Source organism: Natator depressus, chromosome 2 (assembly GCF_965152275.1).
Source record: "Natator depressus isolate rNatDep1 chromosome 2, rNatDep2.hap1, whole genome shotgun sequence".
Lineage (NCBI taxonomy): Eukaryota > Metazoa > Chordata > Testudines > Cheloniidae > Natator > Natator depressus.
In genome coordinates, this window is record NC_134235.1 from 29032919 (window position 1) to 29055649 (window position 22731).

Sequence of the window (22731 nt, forward strand, 5' to 3'; positions counted from 1 at the left end):
AGGTACTTTTCTTGGGTTTCAAGGCTGCTTCAACATGCAGCCGTCTACTGCCTAGATCAGCTAAACCAACAAGTTCACATCATTCAGTGCTTTGTGTGCTGTATGCTTACTCCCTATCAGATTTGAGATCTGCCTTGAGGTAGGGGTTTTGATATTTAAAGCAAGTTATAAACTGCTACTCACAGCAATATCTCTAATCCAGAATGTCAGCAACAGAATTCCCTCCTGATGAAGATGATGAACCCAAGTTTTGTCATCTTTACAATACCATGCTATACATATTTCCTTGTACCAGTCTGTCTCTGCTAACAGTAGCCACAGAAATAGCATAGTGGCCTAGCTGCCTTTCACAGGTTGAACTACAGTCTTGTTGAAAAAAACATATCTGATTCAGGAAATGACTTAATGTGTTTCACTGACTTCGGTTCTCAGTAATTTGAAAATTAGGGCATTTATTTAGGTGTCTAAACTTTGACTTGGGATGTTATCTTTAGGCACTTATTTTTAAAAATCTTAGCCTATAGCTTCATTATATAGAAAGCCTTCTAACAAATTTTAATGGGATTACATACACTAATGTGAGACCCTACATCATAAATGTTGTCTATACACTTTCAAACAATTTTCCCTTGTTTTATAGCTTTATTGTTTCAAGAGGTGCAGTCTAAATAAGACTAGCAATCTGATTTTGTGTGCAGGAGAACTGTTTTTCCAGTGCCTTAAATTGATTTGTTTTGCTATCATTTTGCATTCAGTTTACACTTTCCATGACAAAATAGTCAGGAATATCACCTGTATACAAACGGATTAGTTATATTAGTTAAAGTTAAGCATATGTTTAGGGCTTTGCTGTCTAGGAATGAATTACTCAATCAGGACCTGAGAGCACTTCCTGGGGCACTGAATAGTCAGTTTAGCAGTATAAACAACAAGAGAGCAGGCAGTAGTAAATGGAAGACATTAACAAACCTAAGGCTCTATTCTACTTTTATATCCTCTTTCTTTTCAACAAAATGATAATTTCTCTTCTCTCCTTCCCCTTGTCTTCTTGGGTTTTTATTCGCTTGCCCTTCCTGCTTCTTCCTTTTCCTTCTGTTTCTCTCTTCTCCCTTCTCTGTCTTCTCCATTTCTCTCTCTTTTCCCCCAAATGCTGATATCTTTGTTTCTGAAGAATATGCTTGAATGCAGAATACCATATAGTCTGTATAAAGTGGTCTTCTCAGCAGCAATGGTAAAGAAGGCTACCAAAGCTGATAGCAAACAATATGTGCATAATGTACTTTTTCTTTATTTCTATGAATCTGTCCAGTCGGTATTACATACTGTATAACTATTTGTAATACCTACTAACCTTGAAAAGTTTATTAACTTTAACATTGTCAGGAACCATTGTAATTCTTGGATTATGTTAATCACACACAAAGCAATAATGCCACACTGATGTACTTTGTAGTTCATGGAGCTGGATGAAATTGCTAATGAAAATTAAAAGTTGAATATTCACAGTCATATTGAGAAGCTAAATTAATCTGGGAACACCTCAAAATGTCCACCCATGCACAAGGAAGACTGATGAAAGGATAATCTTAGCCACTAATTGGAACATATAGTTGAATTCTGAATGGTAGGATTGATATTGGAAGGATTAGGATTTTTTCACTAGTTGCAGAATTAGACATATTTTTAAAAAGTGAAGATATAGATTTAAAAAAAACACAAAAAGAGGACCTTTATAAAGCAGAATTTTGTACCCAGTAGTCCTGCTGGTCTGGTGGTATATAGTTGTCCAGAGGTGTGGGTTTTTTTTTTAAAATCAGTGTTCATTATTAATCAGTTCTGCACAATTAACTCTCCAAATGAATATCTTTATTTCATACAGGATGAAATCCACTCCACTTGCCTAAATCCCAAATAAGTCACACTCTATCCAGGTGAAGGGTAGCATAGCTAGGAAGTCAATTCCACTTCTAAATCAGATCCAGGGAATTGGGCTGCTTTCAGGCTCCCTTTCCCTTTAGCTACCTGTCTGCTATTTCAATCTGTATAATCTAGAACAGGGGTCTCAAATTCAAATGACCACAAGGGCCACATGAAGACTAGTACATTGGCCCAACGGCCGCACCACTGACCACCACCTCACCGCTGCCCCGGCCCTGCCCTCACTCCACCCCTTCCGTGAGGCCACGCCCCTGCCCTGCCTCTTCCCACCCCTTCCCTGCCCCCATTCCAACCCCTTCCCTGAAATCCCCACCCCAATTCCGCCTCCTCCCTGCCCCCAGGGGGTGCAGGAGGGCTGCAGGGTGCGGCAGGGGGCTCAGGGCAGGGGGTCGGGGTGCAGGAGGGGTGTGGGGTGCGGCAGGGGGCTCAGGGCAGGGGGTTAGGGTGCAGCAGGGGGCTTAAGGCAGGGGGGTCGGGGTGCAGGAGGGGTGTGGAGTGCAACAGGGGGCTCAGGGCAGGGGGTTCGGCTGCAGGAGTGGGAGTGGGTCCGGACTGGCGTGCACCGGGGGCAGGGCAGGCTCCCTGCCTGCCTGCCCTGCCCCTGCTCCGCTCCGGGAAGCGGACGGGACCTGCGGGAGGGGGGGCACAGGAGTCTGTGTTTTGCCCTGAACACTCCTCCAGGTACCTCCCCCGAAGCTCCCATTGGCTGCGCTTCCCCGTTCCCGGCCAATGGGAGCTTCGGGGGAGGTACCTGGAGGAGCAGCCGGGGCAACCCACAGACCCCTGTGCCGCCCCCGCCCCCGGGTCTCAGCCACTTCCCGGAGTGGTGCGGGGGCAGGGCAGGCAGGCAGGAAGGGAGCCTGCCCTGCCCTGCCCCAGGTGCGCGCGGGGCCGGAGCTGTTCTAGGTAAATTCTGGGGGATGCCACGGGGGGGGCTGGTGGGCCACAGAAAATAACCCTGCGGGCCACGTGTTTGAGACCCCGATCTAGAATCACAACTACAGCTCAGCCATACCCATTGTGAAGAGGGTTGGGACCACTAGATATGTGTAAACATAAACCCCATGCTGCATCACAGCCCCTTCAGCCAGTCTGCATGGAGCTCATGTGGAGACCCTTTCTATGATTTGGATGGTGTGCTGGCACACCTGGGTGGCAGCTCCATTTATGATCCTCCTGTATAGCCCAGATGCAGGATTTAAGTGGTACAGGGAGGGTTCCCTGCTTCTCCATACCAAAGAGAAATAGTATCTTGAAAAAGAATCTGATGTTATGAACTATGGAGTCTGCATAGAATCAGCAGTCAGATCTGGTCCCCAAATAAGTACCAATTGTGAGCATCTGTGAGCATTAGGCTTTCCTCGTGCCCACATATAGAGTTCCTGGCTTACGGTTTCTTGAGTACTGTTACATTCATGGCACACACATATAGAGAAGTTAGACAAAAACATAAATTTCTCTTGCTGAAAGATTGCAACATAACACTACTTTATATTCCGAACAATAACAGAGAGGAACCCCAAAAGAGAGAGACAAAACAGGCTGTTCCCTAAAACGGTGGGACAGATCAACTCACTCTACTCTAGGCTGTCTCTCTGCAGACTGTCTGCTTCTTGACTCAGAACACATACTTCCCCATAGGCTGCAAGCAGCAGCAGGACAAAAAAAAAAAACCCTGAAATTTAAAGCGACAGCTTACAGTTTTAACACAGTTTTCAATACACCACAATTTCCATATATGGAAATAACTTGGAATGACATTGTGGGAACTCAGAGCATGTTCAGAGACTCCTGTGTGATATTTCATGTGGGCTCTCCTATGACTAAGAGATGTTTGGCTGATGGCTGCTTCTAGTTATAATATATTTCCAATATTTTAATTTAACTGGCTGATGACAGGAATAGATGTCAATCAGCCACAAAATGGGGTTTAAAGAAGCAACAAGCCCTAAAACTTAGTGTAAAGGAGGATGGAAAAATGACCCCATTGGCGAGTTTACTAGAATATTTTATTTTTAAAAGTTAGGCATTTGAAGATAAGCCTAGTACCTCTCTGTAGATGTGACTATGAAGGACTCCTGGGTCTTGGAGTTCAGAACACAGTGGTCGATTTTAAGTTAAAAAAAAAAAAATGGAGTCCTGCACTGCAGGCATCAGAAAGAGCCATATGCAAGGGGGTGGGGGGGAGGGAGAGAGAGAGAGAGAATAACATTTTTTTAAATGCCTTTATTATTCTCAGCTTCCAAACATGAAAATAAATTACTTTGAATGTATGGAACTAGATACTATACTAATACTATACTAAAAACTATACAACACTATACCATATTGTACTAAAAATACAATGGATAGCAATAGGTATTCCCTGTGTGTTTTAGAGCTAATCCTTAGATTGAAGTTAAAATTTACAAGAAACTTTTTTTTTTTTTAAATGAGAAAATGCTGATTTGCACAAGTGTGACAAAGTTGAATTCTTACTGTGGTAATACATTGACTCAAGATAATACCATCTGGTGTTCCTATTTTTGTTGATTTATTTTCCAGTTTATAGGCTCCATATGTGTTATGAATATGCATGCATGGTAATATGAACTAAAATGTAGTAAAAATTCAAGATAGTGTTAACCCTTTGATTGTTGATGTCCTTAGGCATTTAAATGACACACTGTTTTGGCTGAGAAAGTAGAAAGAGGAAGGCAGCATAAGGTTTAGGGTCTAAACATAAGGAGTCAGCTCTTTAATTTATCACTAGGAGTAAAACTGCAATGCAGTAATAAAATAATTGAAAATTAAAGACTAAAAATTATTTAGGAACAGTTCTCAAAACTTTGTAATTTTGAACTTAGTACAGAATTTACAAAATGCTTTTGATCATCAAGAAACTCTTTTACCTTTGTTAGACTCATTTAATTACATTATAGTGTTTAGCGTTTGTATCCTGCTGCAGCTGGAACCTTTGTCATTGACATATGAAAAAGATAGGGGCCTATGTTCTTCAAAACATAAAGTGTCTTTTTGACTGTAGTTCATAATTTTAATATGGGAACTTTCCAATTTCTTTAGGAATATTAGAATATAAACATAAGCATCATGCCTTATGGCCTCCAATTCTTGAGTTATAAAGAACAATATACCTCCTTTATGGTGAAGAGATCAAGAATGTGCTAGAATCTTTGAAAAACTTTTACAAAACAGAGCTGTGTAAGTTAATACATATCATGTCATCTAATCATGAAAAATATGTAACTTATAAGGAGCATGACTAGAAATAATCACTGCACAGATATCAAAAACTATGGGCACGGATGAGGGAAGAAGGAAAACACTGCATTGCTACACATGTGGCAGAATCTTAGTAGACAGCCAAGACCTATAAAAATGTGCAAGAAGACTTTCCAATCCCTTGGCAGTATAAAACGAAATGCCGCATTCTCCACTTTTGTGGATGGCGGTGGCTGCATAAATATTCACTGAAACAGTAATATTTTGGCACAGTATGGTGCAGCTTGTTTTCTGCTAATGAGTTTACTTCTGTCTGTCTTATCTAATTAGGTACTAATATGACCTCAATCGCCATATTATGTGAGAGCTTTCTGGTAATTAAAAATAAGAATAAGAGTAATAATCTATGTGTTTCTTTCCCAGACTGTAGATGAAACAGCTTAATTAGTTCATAGGTCATTTGTTTTCTTGGTGTATATGGTGTAACTAATTATTGCTCACTGCAGCATTAATTTACTATAAGTTTTCCTTAGTAACTTAGGGTCGCAGCCAACTCACAATGTAATCAGTGAAAGTCTTTCCATTGACTTCAGTACAAATTAAATCGAACCCTTAATTAAAATCTAGCATAAATACTGTATCATTTTAGCTATGTCCATATTCCTCCCAAGTTACCTCAAACCACTTCCTGTCTTTTGTTTTGGAAGTACCTACGGAAACATCCTACTAACAACTCATAAGTTTTAGCTTATGAGTAGAAAATAAGAGGCAGGTTTAGTTGCTGCATTTTTCAGCAAATCATGCAAGCTGTACAGCAGGGGTCTCCAAACTTTATGACACTAAGGCCATATTAGATTTTTGAAGGGGCTTTGCGGGCCGAAGCGACTGTGAAAGAAATTAAATATATCCAAAATATATGCAAAATTGTTAAAAAAACACTATTCTACTGTGTCAGTGTTGCATTAAATTCTAAATCAGGTATAAAAGTTAATCGATGCAGGGGCTGTAAGTTGGCTCCCCTTTTTGGGTCTGCTCTGCCCCGTGCCTGCTCCCTTCTCCCTGTGCCTGCTAGGCGTGCCCACTCTGCTGAAGAAAATGACAAAGGATTGAAAGTTTGGCTGTACTTTGGTAAGGGAAGCTCCAGGTTCCCATTGTTGGTCGGGACTGTTTGGTTCTGTTAGTGCTGTAGTTAAAATTTAACCATTATGAAATTGTTAATTTCCATCTTCTTTACTCCATTTATTGGAGATGTAATTAAGCATCTGGCTTGTATTTTTACTTTAAGGCAGGGGTCCGTGCCTGCTCGGCTGCAGCAGCAACTCTCCCCTAAGTTGGCTCCCCTTTTGGGGGGATACTGGCTCCCTCCGCACAGCTCAGCTAAACTACTCCCCCCCGCACCCGCGCGAGCTGCTGCCGACAGCCCCTCCCCCTGCCTGCTCGGCATGCCTACTCAGCTGCAGCCTGCCTGTTTGCTTCTCCTTCTACCTGCTCGGCTGCAGCAATGACTCCTCCGTAAGTTGGCTCCACTCACCCCTCTGCACAGCTCAGCTGTGCTGCCACCCCGCGTGAGCTGCTGCCAGCGGCCCCTCCCCCTGCCTGCTCAGCGTGCCTACTCAGCTGTTCGCTTCTCCCCTGTTGGTTGGAGGGCCGGACAAATGGAAGCCCCGGGCCGGATGCGGTCCGCGGGCCGTAGGTTGGAGACCCCTGCTGTAGAGCATTCGACAACATTATTTGCTACATTTTGCTCATTGAAAACTTTATTCAGCAAAAAAATACAAAATAAGAGATCAAACATGTGTATATATGATTGGCCCAGAAGGACATTTATTTATACACGTGTTCTGGGTCAAACAAGAAAAGTTGTGAATACTGATTTTGGTGGTGGAAAGCTCACCCTTCATTTTACAAAGTTCACATTTCAGTGTTGGATTAGTCTTCTCTCCATTTAAACTCCCTACTGGGGCATAACGGATAGTGGATAGCATAATATATGGCCATTGTAGACCTCAAGAAAAGGCCAGTCAAGCCAGAGCAGATGATATTTGTTCTGTGTTGACAATAGCTCGGTAGGAACCCACTCCACATTGCCTGAACGTGCATGGTGAAATCTCACAAGGTCATTTGAAGAATCAGTTTAGGAAAGTGGCCTACAGAGGGTAAGTAATGAGGTATAAGGTTTAAGTAAAGGGATTCTCCTTCAGAAAATATGATTAGCCCTTGAGGATGCAGATCTTAGGAAGCTTTTGAAGCTCATGGAAGCAAATTTTGGCTAGATCAAACCCTTAATTAGCAACTTATCAAGAAGGTTGCTAAATAACAGTAAATCTATCACTTTTTTATAGTTCTGTTGTCCCCAAGAATAATGTGAACATGTTCACTGGAACAAACAAAAAATTCAGTTAACTAAATGTTTACTTAAACAAATTGTATTTACCTAAGGACTTTGTAAATTTCCCCCTCCCCCCGAGTCTGGCTGTTTATGCTGTATTTTAACTTTAGTAAAAGTGCAAGATTCCAACCCTTAGCAATCAAACTATCCAGGATTATACACAGATTTCCCCAGGGCATTGGCATATAAGTGTGAGGTTAATTGTTGCTTGATCACCTCCACAGCTCTTCTGGCAAAAACCCCCTTACATAATTAGTTCAGCTTTCATTTATGCAATACAGCTAGAAGGACTAGGGCAGGTTTATTTTGACTTGTTTATTAAATAATATAAATTTGGGTTTTATTACTGAAGAGCTTCCTAAGAGCTATACTGAGCATTTGTCCTCAGCCCTGAGTTTGCACTGCAATACAAATATACTACGCAAAAGGGGATGCACAGGAAAGGGATTCTGATCCAGAGAGTTACAGGTCGTTCGCTCTGGGATGAAATAATTTACTGTAGTTCTGGAAAAAAGGTACAGCTTTCTTCCCCCCTGGCACTCGGTGAGTTCTTCTGGATGATGTGTTCTGGAAGCTTGTGTAAGCTTGTCTACTTGCTTGTGCAAGCCACTGGTCAGCAGGTGTTGTGTGCCCCTCTGTGCCTCACCTACAGAAGATGTGAATAAGATTGGTAGAAAATTTTCCATCAAAGCTGTTTTACAACAGAAGATTGGGTTTTTGTGAAGTTTTTCATCAAAACATTTAACTTTTTGTTGGGGGAAAAAATCGGTTTTATTTTTTTTCCAACCACATGTTGACATTTTCTGTAAACAAACAAAAATATATCTTGACCAGCTCTAAATGTGAGTCTGGGGCAGCCACCAGCTCCAGAGTTTGGCTCTTTAATTCATGCTGTAGAGACACAAAGAGAACTTAGGCATCTAACTGCCACATCAAGCGCCTACAGGCATTCACAAAACCACTCCTCAGCGGCCACTTACTCCTGTAGGTGACTAAAATCTCTAAGCACATAAGTTTCCACTGGCAAAATCTCTAGCCGCCTCAATTTTTGCTGATGGGCGTGCACAAAGCCACCTAACAGTGTTGAGCAGCTCAGTACCTAACTCAGCTGAACCCCTGTGGGATTCACAAATTAGGCATTGACTTGGACCCAGTGGCAAAGTGAGAACAGATATGCATGGAATTAAGTGGCATCCTGCAACTTTTATTACACTTTAACACAGGGGAGGGGTGCTACCTGCCCATCACTCATACATTCCTATAATAAGCACTTACTTGGTTCCAGTGCAGGAGTTACAGGGCTCCTTACTATATAACTCAATCTAGCGTCAGGGTTACAGGGCTCCTTACCATATAATTTATAACACAAGGTAAGCTCTCCCCAGGATTCAGCTCTGAGTCGTAGCACTGTCCCTCCCGTTCCCTCCACCCCCCATGAGGGGCAAAGAGAGGTGCAATAGGGTGAGGACCTTGGCCCGCAAGGGCCACAAGGTCTCACCCTATCACATGACCCCATGGCCCAACACCAAAATCCCAGGTCTTTTACGTTTGGGAACCGTTCACTTTCAGTCTGTTACCCTCACAGGAAACTGGCAGCAGGGGGCACCAGCAACTTGTATGGTTGCTTCCCACCCAAACACGCCATCTGGTATCAGAACACCTGCCCAATCCAGGCCTGCACATGCTGTAGCCGTATTTCAGCACCTCCATCTGACAGGTGTACGCCATCATTCCTGACAACCTCCAGCCGATTGTTACGGATGTCCCTATGCGTTGTCACTGAACCCTTATCCAGGAATATCTTGGTGACCTCCTTATTTACTTTCTTTCTAGCCTTGTCTGTATGGCCTGGGTCTGCTCCAAGTCCTTGCCTGTCAGTGAGTGCAGAAGTGGCATGAGCTGATCCCACTCCATGCCTCTCCTGGATACAAACAGCTTCAGCTCAAAGCTCAGCTGAGATATGGCTGCCATTCTGGCTGCTCTCTTATGGGCTCAATGCACTATAGAGTGCCCACAAATCCAAACATGGCATATGCCCTGGATAGTTTCTGAAACAAACAAGCACATTGGGTTAGTTACATTTTGCCATTCCCTGATATCTTTTCATTGGTACAGATGCAAATCCTATAACACCTTGATTTTCAGGGCCATATAGTGTTCACCTGCTGCAGGCAAAAACCCCTCTGCAGCCACTGAAATCGCTGTGCTGATACTGAAGGAATGAGTACCAAATTTATATGAGTCAAGGTTTTCTCAGTACCATGCTGAATTGGTACCTTGCCAGGAAGCTATCACCGTGTGTGAGCAGCAGGCCTGGCTGCAGGCTCTGGAATTTTAGTGAGGCTTTTATTGCCTCTAATGGGCACAAGCACTTGTCTGCACATTGCTTCACTGCCTCATAAGCCCCTCTTCACTTCTGGTTTCTTTGAGTACCTTAAGTGCAGAGACACCACTCCTGTAGATAGTTGCACATCTCTTAGGTTTAATGCATGCTGGGACCTGTCCACAGCTGCCATAGGCACCAGTTCACTCACTCTCAAAGCACTAAAGAAGGCAACAACAAATGCCGCCTTAAATAACTTGGCCCCCCTCCCATAGCTACAGCCTCAGCCGAGCCTTTGACAGCTCTATCAGGGCTTCCAGTGTTATGGGTAACCTGCCATCCCACTGACACACACTGCTCCTGGACCACCCTTTTAAAAGTTTCTGTACTGTGAAATGCCTGCACAGGTCTGGGATACGCCCAACCTACTCCAGGAGGACTGGCCCACTAGTTGGCTAGAAATGGGCCCACCCACAGAGAGTCAGAGGCACCACATATTGCACCACCTGGTGTGTATATATAGGTCACCCACAATGAAGTCCTGCCTGTGCCCTAAATTCTACAAACTCTGACTGGCTGGCCTTGTAGGAATTTAGTCTGCAGGGGAACTGAGTCCTTGACTAGTCCCACAGCTGTCATGAGCTAAGATCCCAGAGTTGTTGGGACATTGCCCATGGATCTCTGCTGGCCAGCAGGGTGAGTTCCCAGAATCTGCCACCTTGAAATTGAGAAACCATCGGCAACATCATTATCTACTCCCTGGACATGCACTTCATGAACAAGGATGTTAAACCACAGGCAGCTTTCAATGAAGGCTCTCACCGGCCTCGTTACTTGAGCAGTCTTAGCCAACTGTCTATTTACAATATGGACAACAGATTGGGTTGTAACACCCGAAACAGCCTTTCTTGTATTGAATGTTTTCTCCCCAACTAGTGACTGCCACCAGTATAGGGGAAAAAACCTAGAGGAAGGTGATGTCCCCTGTAATACCGTGAGCCACCCAGCTTCTGGCTACTTCTGTGCACACCACTCACCTTGAAAGTAAACCCCCAAACCTATACCTTCTGAGGCTGCCAACCAGTTCAAGAGTTTGTGGGACAAAGGATGCGGGAGAGCAGTTTCCCTCGAGCTGGTTCCGGCAGGGCAGGGCAACCCAGGAACGCAGAGCCAGGACCGTCCCCAGCAGCTATAGCAGGACCACCTGACCCCGACCCCCTCCCCTTTGAGCAGGGAGAGTGGAGGGGGCCATGACAACAGACCCAGCTCCAGGAGGGTCATCCTGTGGCCTCTAGGCTTCCCCCTGCCAACAAGTTCAGAGATTGGGGAGAGGAGGCCATGGTTTCAGCTCTGACCAGGGCTACACCCTCCCCCTCAAGCATGGAATTGGTTCCTATGGGGACTCCTTCTCAAATAGCAGGCAGAGCCTGCATGTGGTGGAGCAAAGAGGTACAACTCCTGCAATGGTGCAGACACCCCACACACACCAGTGCCCGACCCTCTGTCCCTGGGGAGAGAGGCACCATAATCCTTACTAGCCTCCTTCTGCATCTTGAAGATTATTGTTGCAGCTGCTGGAAGCTGGTGAGTAACCCTTTGTCTGCTGGAACAGACAGGAAAGAGACTGCATATGGTCCCTGTGCTGGTGTAACTCCTGGGTGCTGGGGAATGCTGGCCAGTCGCATACCTGTCCCCTTGCTGGCCAATGGATGCCAGAGACTCCCAGGGGGATGAGCTACCTATTGTTCCTTGGCTAGTGTCTCCCTCCCTTGCTACAGGACTGTCTCCCTTTCACTGCCAGCCACATCAGGTTCCCCACCTGTTGATGCTGGTGGGTGGGATTTCCCTCAGCTGTTTGCCTACAGGGCCTGATCCAATATGCGTGCTCAGAGGTCCCCTGATAGCACACCTACCGAACTGAGCCCCTCACAAAACACACATGAGGGTAAGGTGGTACTGGTTGTGCCTCCCTTATACCTAATTAGGCTGATGTTTAGAACCCTTAGCTGGGATGTTGGCAACCCAGGTTCAAGTCCCTGCTCTGAATCAGGCGGAGGAGGAATTTGAATCAAGATCTCCAGCATTCTCGGTGAGTGCTCTAGTCACTGGGAGGTTGGACACAAGGGTGGTTCCATCATTGTTACCTCCTCTTCTGTCTTGTTTTGTGAGAAAGGGCTGGCCTGGCTTAGTCATCTAACTCCAGGAATGGGCTCATGGCTGCTAATCCTGAGCAGAGAAAGGCATCTAGCATTAACCTGGAGTTAGGTACCAAACTTCCCTTGAGGAGTGCGGCTTAAACTACATCTCTCTCCTTGATATTCATAGAATCATAGAATATCAGGGTTGGAAGGGACCTCAGGAGGTCATCTAGTCCAACCCCCTGCTCAAAGCGGACCAATCCCCAACTAAATCATCCCAGCCAGGGCTTTGTCAAGCCTGACCTTAAAAACTTCTAAGGAAGGAGATTCCACCACCTCCCTAGGTAACACATTCCAGTGTTTCACCACCCTCCTAGTGAAAAAGTTTTTCCTAATATCCAAACTAAACCTCCCCCACTGCAACTTGAGACCATTACTCCTCATTCTGTCATCTGGTACCACTGAGAACAGTCTAGATCCATCCTCTTTGGAACCCCCTTTCAGGTAATTGAAAGCAGCTATCAAATCCCCCCTCATTCTTCTCTTCCGCAGACTAAACAATCCCAGTTCCCTCAGCCTCTCCTCATAAGTCATGTGTTCCAGTCCCCTAATCATTTTTGTTGCCCTCCGCTGGACTTTTTCCAATTTTTCCACATCCTTCTTTTAGTGTGGGGCCCAAAACTGGACACAGTACTCCAAATGAGGCCTCACCAATGTCGAATAGAGGGGAATGATCACATCTCTTGATCTGCTGGCAGTGCCCCTAATTTTACATCCCAAAATGCCATTGGCCTTCTTGGCTACAACGGCACACTGTTGACTCATATCCAGCTTCTCGTCCACTGTAACCCCTAGGTCCTTTTCTGCAGAACTGCTGCCAAGCCATTCAGTCCCTAGTCTGTAGCAGTGCATGGGATTCTTCCGTCCTAAGTGCAGGACTCTGCACTTGTCCTTGTTGAACCTCATCAGATTTCTTTTGGCCCAACCCTCTAATTTGTCTAGGGCCCTCTGTATCCTATCTCTACCCTCCAGCATATCTACCTCTCCTCCCAGTTTAGTGTCATCTGCAAACTTGCTGAGGGTGCAATCCACACCATCCTCCAGATCATTAATGAAGATATTGAACAAAACCAGCCCGAGGACCAACCCTTGGGGCACTCCACTTGATAGCAGCTGCCAACTAGACATGGAGCCATTGATCACTACCCGTGATCAACTACTGCAAGTAGTTTACGTGACTCTCTGCTTAATGTTCTGGCTCCTGTGAATCTTTTTTTTTTTTTAATGCCTAATTCACCCAATACATTGTATAGGGAGATTGGACATCTAACTCAGGATTATGAATTCCACTAGGCAGCAGGGTGCCTAAAAATTAGGTGCTGCAACACATAATTCCTCTTGTGAATCTAATCCTCATATTGTCAATCCATGGTATGGTGTGCATCACATGGGGTGGGGGAACAACAGTAGCCCAAAGGATACACTCCAAAGGGGACCCACAACTGCAATCCAAGTTGCTCTAATGTGGCTGCACTTGGACTGGGTGGCCTTACATATCTGTGCAGCCAGTGACAATCTGCTCCTACATTATTATTCCCCACCTCACCCCCATTTTCTCTGCAGTAGGCCTTTATCTTTCAAAGTCTCATGTTCTGAGCAAGGAGGGCTTAGATTTAACTTCCTTCAAAGATCATAAAATCACTGCTCAGCAACACAACACACAACAAAGAACTGGGTACAGCTGCCTCGACTCTCGTGCTCCCAGCCACTTGTACAGTACTTTGGCCTCTGGTTAATCCATTTTAATTTAAAATAATGAAAAAAAAATGGCCCAACCCTGCAGCAAGTGCTAGCTAATCAGTGGCTCGGTTCACTCAAGGCTACCAAGCTTTTCAGTCAAACACTGTAAGAGAAATTTCATCCCTGGAGTAAGGAACTAAAATAACTTCTGTGAAAATGCAGCATTATAATTAAGAAAAATAAAAATCTCAGCCTGTTACTGTAAGGAGAGAAATACCTAGAGCTCAGTTGCTTCTTTGACCATGTTTTCTGCAGAGCAAGGCATTTTTTGCTTCACTAACATTTTTTTCAAAAAGGGTAAAACAGGTGCATAATACATGCTTGGTTCACCACATTGTATATGCACATAATTTATAAACTGTCCTAGGATTACAGTACCCATTCTGAAGTGCTGGGATGACATAATTATTTGTTTCTATTTCTAAAATGTTAATATTGCTAATAATAGAATTACTACGTGTCTAGGATTTTAGAAATTTCACTGAATTAATTTCTATATAGAGAGAATGTTAACCTCCCACAAAACAAATAAGAAAAAAGCATGCAAGCAGCTCTGCTGCAGTGATTTTTTCCCCAGAGGTATATAGGGGAAGATGATTTCATTTAAGTCCTTTACGATTCTAGTGGGCTGGTGATGTGGAGAGATCTTCCTACATTGGTTTCTTGCTCTGGGGGCTTTTTTCTCCCACAGATTTCTTACGTCATTGTTTTTTAATTTTGGTGTCAGGGAAAGAAACTTGATTTTGCAGCACATGTAGTGATGAGTGCCTCTCAGAAGGTATACAGATAAGGGTTGAACAAATAAGTAACCAAAAGTTTTGGATTTGTATCAGATGCATAAACTAGATGACTCTTTGAATGCACTGAAAATGAGCAGACTTTCTAGGACAGTGGTGCCCAAACTTCTCCTGTCACGACCACCCTTACCAGTAATGGAATCTGTCCATGACTCCCCTCTGTTACTGCACAGTTGGCTCAACAGAGGAGGTTGGGCTGAAGGCACAGCTGGGGGATGAACTAGGGATGGGGGAGGAGCTGGGACTAGAGGCAGAGCTGGCCTGGGGGCAGAGATGGAATGAGGGTAGAACTGGGCTAGGGGTGGATCAGGGAGCAGATTGAAGCTGTGGCTTGGGCCCGAGCAGGGGGCGAAGTGGAGCTGCGGCTGGGGCTGTAGCTGGGCTGGGGCCAGAGTGGGGCTGGATGGCGCTCCATCCCCGCTCCCATGGGGGCTGGCCCAGGCCCCACCACATGGCCCCCCAAACCTTCCTCTGTGCCCCCTAGGGAGGTGTGCCCCACAGTTTGGGGACCACTGTTATAGGGACATTTCTGGCACATCTGCTTCCGGTGTTAGTTGGGGAAAAAATCTTAAAAGCTGCCTTTTTTGTATGATAGTTTGTTTCTTCCTGATCTAGTTATGGGTAAACACCACAATAACAATCATTTCAGAACCATAAGGCTTCACTATGAGAAGAAAATGAACATTCTGGGTAATGTTTATTTTTCCAAGGAGCATTGGCCATTCATAGCTGCATATCTTCTTTTCTTCTCCTTCTTTTCTCTGGTTGATTGCCAGAATGGAACTCTGGGCCAGAAAAGCACTGGAGATTTTGAGCATAGCCTCTTCATATTTTTTCTCTGACTAGCTAATAAAGCTCATTGTTGTGCTAAGATGTTGGAGGTACCTAGCTACTGGCATAGGAAGAGAGCAGCCATAACATGCCTAACAGAATTAGCACTGTGATTGCCACTGCTATAACATTTCATAGACTTAAAATGGGGGTAGGAAGTAGCTTTCACATCTGTAGAATCAAATATGATGAAATAATTCAATGGTCTGTCAGCCTTGGAGGTTCCTTTTTGCTGGATTGACCCCGATTGTTAATTAATATTACCGTTTTTATATGTGCTACTCTTGGACATTTGTTTGGTAACTACAGTGAATTATCATTTAAACTTTATAATGAATAGTTAGATTATTGCCATGGTTGAAATATCATCAAGCCACTGTAAAGCCTTAATTATAAACTCTCAGTTCGAATTATCTTGATTCTAATGTAGCTTTTCTTAAACCACATGCATTCAGTTGTATCTGAGAATAATAATATTTATATTTACATCTACAAAATGCTTTACAAATCCTTAGCTACTCTTCATAACATCCATATGAGGTTGGTAAGTATCCCCCTTTTATACATGGGGCATTTGTTCCACAGAAAAATCAAGCGACTTGCCCAAGTTACACAGCAGGTCAGTGTCAGCTGGAATTGATATTCAGAAGGTTCTACCATGTCCAGATCAGATATTTTAAAGACTCAATTCAAGCTTCTCTATATCCTTTTCAAAATCTATAGTTATATTCATAAGGTCTAGCTAATAAGCTATATTTAAAAGTAGTGCTTTCTGATTTTCTATTCTGGTCTATAGGATGATAGATTGTATTTATTATACTGAAATGCAATAATCATTGTCAATGTTTACAGCCCATATATGACTTTGCTTTTTTAGGCTTTGATCCTGTATTGAGCTTTGTGTGGGTGGCCCCATTTGCCTTACAAAGTTCACTGTAGGCTTAGGGCCTAAGATATTGGGGAGGGGGGAACCTTAAACATCTTGCTTTAATAATAAATTTAGAAACCAGTGTGCATTCTGTTTAATAATGGTGATGATGTTAATCTACAACCTGTAAATCTCCATTATTATATTCTTTCTATCATTTTGTTTTTAGCTCCATGTGGTGGGCATTTTTCGTCTCCCAGTGGAGTAATCCTCTCTCCAGGCTGGCCTGGGTACTATAAAGACTCCTTGAATTGTGAGTGGGTGATTGAAGCTGAACCAGGACACTCTATCAAAATTACGTTTGAAAGGTCTTGACAAATGTTTTTTCTTATTTGATATATTTTTTTCCAATTTTACCCATAACCAGGAGTTATTTTCGGTGTCATAAAGTTCATTTACAGTTTGATTGGAATACTTGGGGATTTTGCCTTAGTGGGGGGGATTTTCAAAAGCAACAAAGTGCCTTTAGAGCATAAATTCTGTTGGCTTCTAATGGGAACTGTGCTCCTCAGTTACTGCACGCCTTTTGAAAATCCTTCTTTTTGTTGTTAATTTTAGCCTGTCTGCCCCAATTTAAACTTTTCATGTATCTAAAAATGTTAATTTTTTTGCTGATAACATGTTGAGCAATGCATGCAGGACCTTTTCTTTTATAGGAATGGTTTTATTAATTCTGTTTTATGTACATAGTAAAATGTCTCCAGTTATGGTTTAATTGTTTCTTAAATACTGATCCTGTAATGGGATACATGTCAAGCAAAGTCTGCCTTCATGGGTCCTGTTAAATTGGATCTAAAATGGTATTGTTTTTGTTTGACAGTATTGATATGAAGAAGTTGAACTCTGCCATACCAAAGGTCTGTTTAACAAGGAAAACCTTACGGAAGCCCGAGTATAGAACTTATAAATTATTTATCAGCAAAAGTATTTAAAATTTTACATAATTACTTCCTTCGTAAGAAGAATATCATGTTGAAATACAACACTTTTCAAACCAAAGAACCTATTGCATTTCTGAATATGAGCCTAACCTTTAGGTTTTCAGTTTCTAAACTTTCCAATCAACATGCAGGGTGAAATCCTGATTCCTCTGAACTCAGTGGGGCCAGGATTTCCCCCACTGTGATAATCATAAATAAAACTACTAGGTCAGATAATCATGTATCTACGTACAGAAGATACCTCTGTCAATGGATTTCCATGCTCCCACACAGAGGTGCAAAGGTCAGCTCCTTCTGCATTACTGGTTCTCCCAGATCCCAGAGATATAGACTTCTGAAGAACATGGAAATCCACATGTTGACAGGTGGGCAAAGCAGAGCTAGTACTTTACATCCATTGCTTCCACCCTTTCCCCACAAGAGAAAAAGAAGCTGCTGGAAAATTGTTGATGCCTTTTTAAAAAATTGCATTAAAATAAAGCAAAAATAAGCTTTAATTCACAACAAATAGCACTATCTCTACTACATTTTGTCAAATTGGTGTGGACTCTGCAAGTGGGTGCTAGACTCTTTCTGTAAATATTGATCTTAAATAAGCTAACTGGTAAGCTGATAATAAAGAAGGATTTGTGGGAACGTTTGAATTTATAAGGCACACATATCCTGTAAATAGTTTTATGATGATTTACATAATGCATCTTGGCTATCCAATTAAAATACTTGGGGTTGGAGTCACAAAAGGATTTAGGCCCCTAACTGCCACTTTAGCCACCTAATCCCAAAATAAGACACCACTGGGACTCTCAAGACCCCTGCTTAGCTGTTTCCAAACCTTGAATGGCACCTAGAATTGCAGTGCCCCTACATTTTTGCAGTAAAAATTCCCTAGGTGCCTATGTTTCTGCCTCTTGAGCACATGCACTGCAGCCACATGGCAGATGTCTGGATGCCTAAGCCCCAGAGACATGAAGAACTGAAGAAGATAGGTATTCCTCTGCCTAACTTGCTTGTGGGGCCTGATCCAGTAAGTGTGTTCACTGCTTGCCTATTGTATCAGGCCCCTATAGATGAGCTTACATAAAATGGCAGGTGCTGGGGAAAGGGAAGGATGACATCTTCCTAACTTTTAGGCTAGTGGTGGTTACGGTACTCACCTGGGATTTGGGAGACCCCCAGTTCCAGTCCTCCCTCCACCAGAGAGGAGAAAGCATTTGAACTCAAACCTCTCAAGTGATTTCAAGCTGTTCCACTGTGGATAATTAATTTTAAAAAGCAACAACAGAGCACTGGGATTGGATCTTGAGTTTTCCACCTCCCAGGTGACTGGTCTCAGGCTACAAAGATGTCATATATGCATATTCACATTCTCTCTTACTCTCTCTTTTTCCCAATGATAATTTCATTAATTTAGCCATAGTGGAAGAGCTTCAACACTAGACCTGAGAGAGAGCAAGCAGGAGAATGACACTGTAGCCTGGCGCTTAGAGCACTGTAGGGGGATACCTAGGAGTGAGGGTTCCTGAGCCATTTAAAAAAAAATATATTTATCCACAGAGGAACAGCTTCATCAGGAGGGAGCCACCCCTCCATCAGAATATCCTATAGCCCAATGGCTAGGGCCCTCATCTGAGGGGTGGCAGATGCTAGTTTAAATCCCTTCTTAAAATGTAAGATTGATTTGAAGTGGTGGCCTCACACATCCCAGGTACACTAACCACTGGACTAAAAGTAGGTGTCTAACACCAAGAGAGCATTTGCAGTTGAGAATCCCAAGTGTAGGGATCTTCCTATCTCTGAGAGAGGTGTGAGGCTTAGCATATGACTGTCAGCTTGGCATTTTCTATAGACTACTTTAGGTAAGGAGCTCCCTAGCATGCTGGCTTTTGTGAATCCCAGTCTAAGGTGCCTATCTCTCCCCATTCAGTGTATAGGGTGCCTAGGTGCCAGACTTAAATTCTGTAAATCTCACAGATTTTCTAAGCATCTAAAAATTAGGTCTTGTGACTCTGAGCTTGCCTTACTTTCTTTGTGAATCAAGCCCACGCTTAGTATCATATAATGGCAAGGGATTTGTTTAATCTGAGTAATGTACATAAGAATACTTTATGTATGGGGCCATACTGAACTGCTCTTTTTTTGTTTTGTTTTGGGTATAACTTCCCATTGCAGTCAATGGAAAAATCTGCATAAAACCTTAAAGTCTAACATTATTTGTAGTGTTCTAATCCAAAGTGTATTGGAGACGTCACTTGAAGAAGAAAAAAATTGAGTGCAAGTGTCCGTAGATACTGCAAAAACTTACTCTTCCTTGATTTAAACAAGTGAGCAGTCCTCTAACTTCACTGAGACTGCACACATGCTTAAGTCAAGAACATGAGTAAGTGTTTGAAATACTGCAGCTTTAGTAATCATACTAATCTAATACTAATTGAAATACAGGTAAATAAAGTTAGAATGCAATTACTTACCAAATACAGTAAACTCTATTCTGCTCTGCTGATTTTATTTCATTTAAGTGAGAGGTCCTTTTTAGGGTCATCTGTCATGATTGATTTGCCATTGTGATGCCATAGATAAGATTATTTACTTATTCTTTTTTTAAAAACAACAAATATATCTCGCTGAAATTTCCCAGGTTTGTGCTTGGTTCAGAAGTTGGTTTTAGGAGAAAAAATATAACAGGCATTTTTTATTTATGCTGGTGAAAAGCACATTGCAATGCACTTCCCCTTGCCAGCTTTTTTAATGTAGGTCCAATTTTATATTTTTACTCATGTGATTATTCCTTGTTCATGCAAATAATCCACCAAGGTCATGTTTATTTAAAATAAAACAATGGGATCATTTGTGTCACTGAGGAACTACTCATTAGAACTGGGCAGGAGATGGTTTTCCCACCCTGAGAGAGTTTTTGGGATTTGGGGAAAAAAATGTCCTATCTCAATTTGACCTCCTATTTTAATTCCCTTCACCTCCAATACACTCTGGTTTAGAACACAGTATTGGTTGTATCACTCCCTTCAGTGAGGAAACCAAGAAGTCTGCAGCTTAGTTTCTTCAGATCCTAATTTTGTTAAATATACAGCCATGTTACTTTTCCCCATTTTACAACCTTTTCTACAACTTTATTTATTTTATGCAAATCTTTGCATTTCAGCTCTGTGTTCAGAAAGAGACATGTGTTGCTCTAAACATTCATCAGTGTAATATTTAGAGATATTAGTTATGGGTTCTTATGGCTTTATGAGAGGGGCAAAATATATATGGTTTTATTTATTTTACAGGTCTAAAATCTTTAGATCCCTCTAGTTTGCATCTTCTACATGGGAGAGCGCTGCTTGGCAATACATATTTCCTGCACAAATAAGCCACCTTAACAGCTTTTCAACTTGTCACTTGCACAGTGGTTTCCATTCTCACTCCATGCCATTCTGAATTCATTCCTCTTCCTACGGTTTCTCCTTCCCCTGTGACTTTGAAGATCTATATAGGACTCAGCAAGTCTGATAGCCTTGTAGCTGTACCCAATATGCTTCTGTCTCCAAACATCATGGCATAAATATCTGGGTAACTACTAGAATAAAGAGACATTTGCAGACATAGAAAATCCATTAATTTTCTGGTTTTAGGTCTCCCGGTAGATTTATTTCATATTTTGTTGTGTTCTTATGAATTTCTGGTCTCTGAAGTTTCTACTCCTTCTGGTGACAGTGATAGCTGTGACAATGAGATATGTTGGGTATTTTTGAGTCTGCACCTAGACAGAGTGACTTGAAAGAATAGCAGTGAGAAATGTGAATTGCCACTCTTCATCTTGTGGCATTAATCTTGAAGCCTAATTATGACAATTTAAATGCCAGTGCTGCTAATCATCTCACTGCTGATCAGCATACCAAACACATTTGGCTAATGAGATTACTCAGTGTGTGCCTGGACATACTGCTCAAGTCCTGACATTGCATTGATTTGATAGGCTGTTTCTTAAAAATAAGGCCACATGTTGTGAACATACATATAGTTTAATGTTTGATTGATTTGATTTGATTTGTTTTGTTTGGGTAGCTGAAATGCTTGCTACCTCTGGAAAAATGAGATTAGAAGTGGGGTTTGTTTTCTTTGTTTAAATGTGTTAGACTCCCACGGAACGGCTTATGGGATGTTAGGAGTCTTCAATAAAACTAGGTCCAGTAGCAACACAGGGTTTTCAGATTAACTGTTAGGACACTGCTTAATTTCTGGGAGGTTTAATGTTTTGGGAAATGTCATTTTTGAAGGATTAGGAAGGAGCCATTGGAGAGGACTCTACCAGGAGGACAAAGGGGCTTTTGGCTGGCTTGGCTGACTTTCCTGTCAGTTCCCAAACTCTCTCTAAGATAGGAAGGCAACCAGCGAGGGAAAATGGGGATGTACCAAGAAGTCAGGATGTGAGTGGAGAAGAAAAATTACCAGCATTGTTACAATATGTGACTGTGCCTTCCAAGTGCAAATGCAAAGTAATCCCTTCACCTGCCTAAAACTTTCAAAACAAAACCCCCCTAGACATTCCCTCCTTCACATAATCCCCATCCTTGTCACCCAGGCATCCCTCCCTCTTTTGTCTAGTGAATGCTTATTTCTCCTCACCCTATCTTTTCCTTCCTTTTCACACATTCACCTTCACCGGATACACCTGTTTTAAGGTTTCCTATAGTGGCAATCACCCTCTTATTTTCTGGAGGTTCTGGAGGTTCAACTTTGCTCTCATGCTTGCCCGATAGTTGCTCTCTGCAGAAGAAAAGAAACCCAGGCAGGCAAGGGGCTCTACAGAGATTTTTTTCCTGTGTCTTGCTGTATGTATGGCTAGGGAGAAGGGAACTGGAGATGCCTGCATGATCTGTGATTTCTGGTATTAGGGCTTTACAGATCAGAGTCAATACCCCAAAGCAAGAAGCTAGTGTGGCCTCTAGGGAGAAGGTACCATATCTGCACTAGCTCACTAGCCCTTTAGGGCAGACCTATGCATGGGACCACAGGTACTCCACACCACAATGGGACCAAGTGCCATGCCAGAGACTCCTAAATTCTTCAGCACTACCCTCTAAATTCTGTGGCAATGTTCATGTATTCTGTTTCCATGAAATATTGTTCATTCCCACTCTCTACTGCCACACAAACATACACAGGAACGATTCTTAGTTGAAAATATTCCTTGCTGTAAAATTCGTCAATAATTATTTTCAACAGTGATTTTTAACCCCTGCTAAGTTCTCCAGGCAGCTCAGCTCCATTCCTTCATCTTTTACTGTGATTATGTTTTCCAAGCAGCCCATCATAGAACCTCCTTTTCCCATTGTATGCCGGGGAAGATGGTAGGGAGTGTAGCCTGTTTCATTGAATCATCTCCCTGGCTCCTTGGACTTTGGCATCTGTACATGTTGTAGTGTA

At 42.7% G+C, this 22731-nt stretch overlaps 1 protein-coding gene across 1 annotated transcript in view; it reads left to right on the forward strand.

Moving 5' to 3' along the window:
- Positions 1-22731, forward strand: part of CSMD3 (CUB and Sushi multiple domains 3) — a 1169988-nt gene that overhangs the window by 667146 nt on the left and 480111 nt on the right. Inside the window, exon 17 of the mRNA XM_074943928.1 lies at positions 16536-16674. Within this exon, the coding sequence (XP_074800029.1) occupies positions 16536-16674 (139 nt within the window). The remainder of the gene's footprint in view (positions 1-16535; positions 16675-22731) is intronic.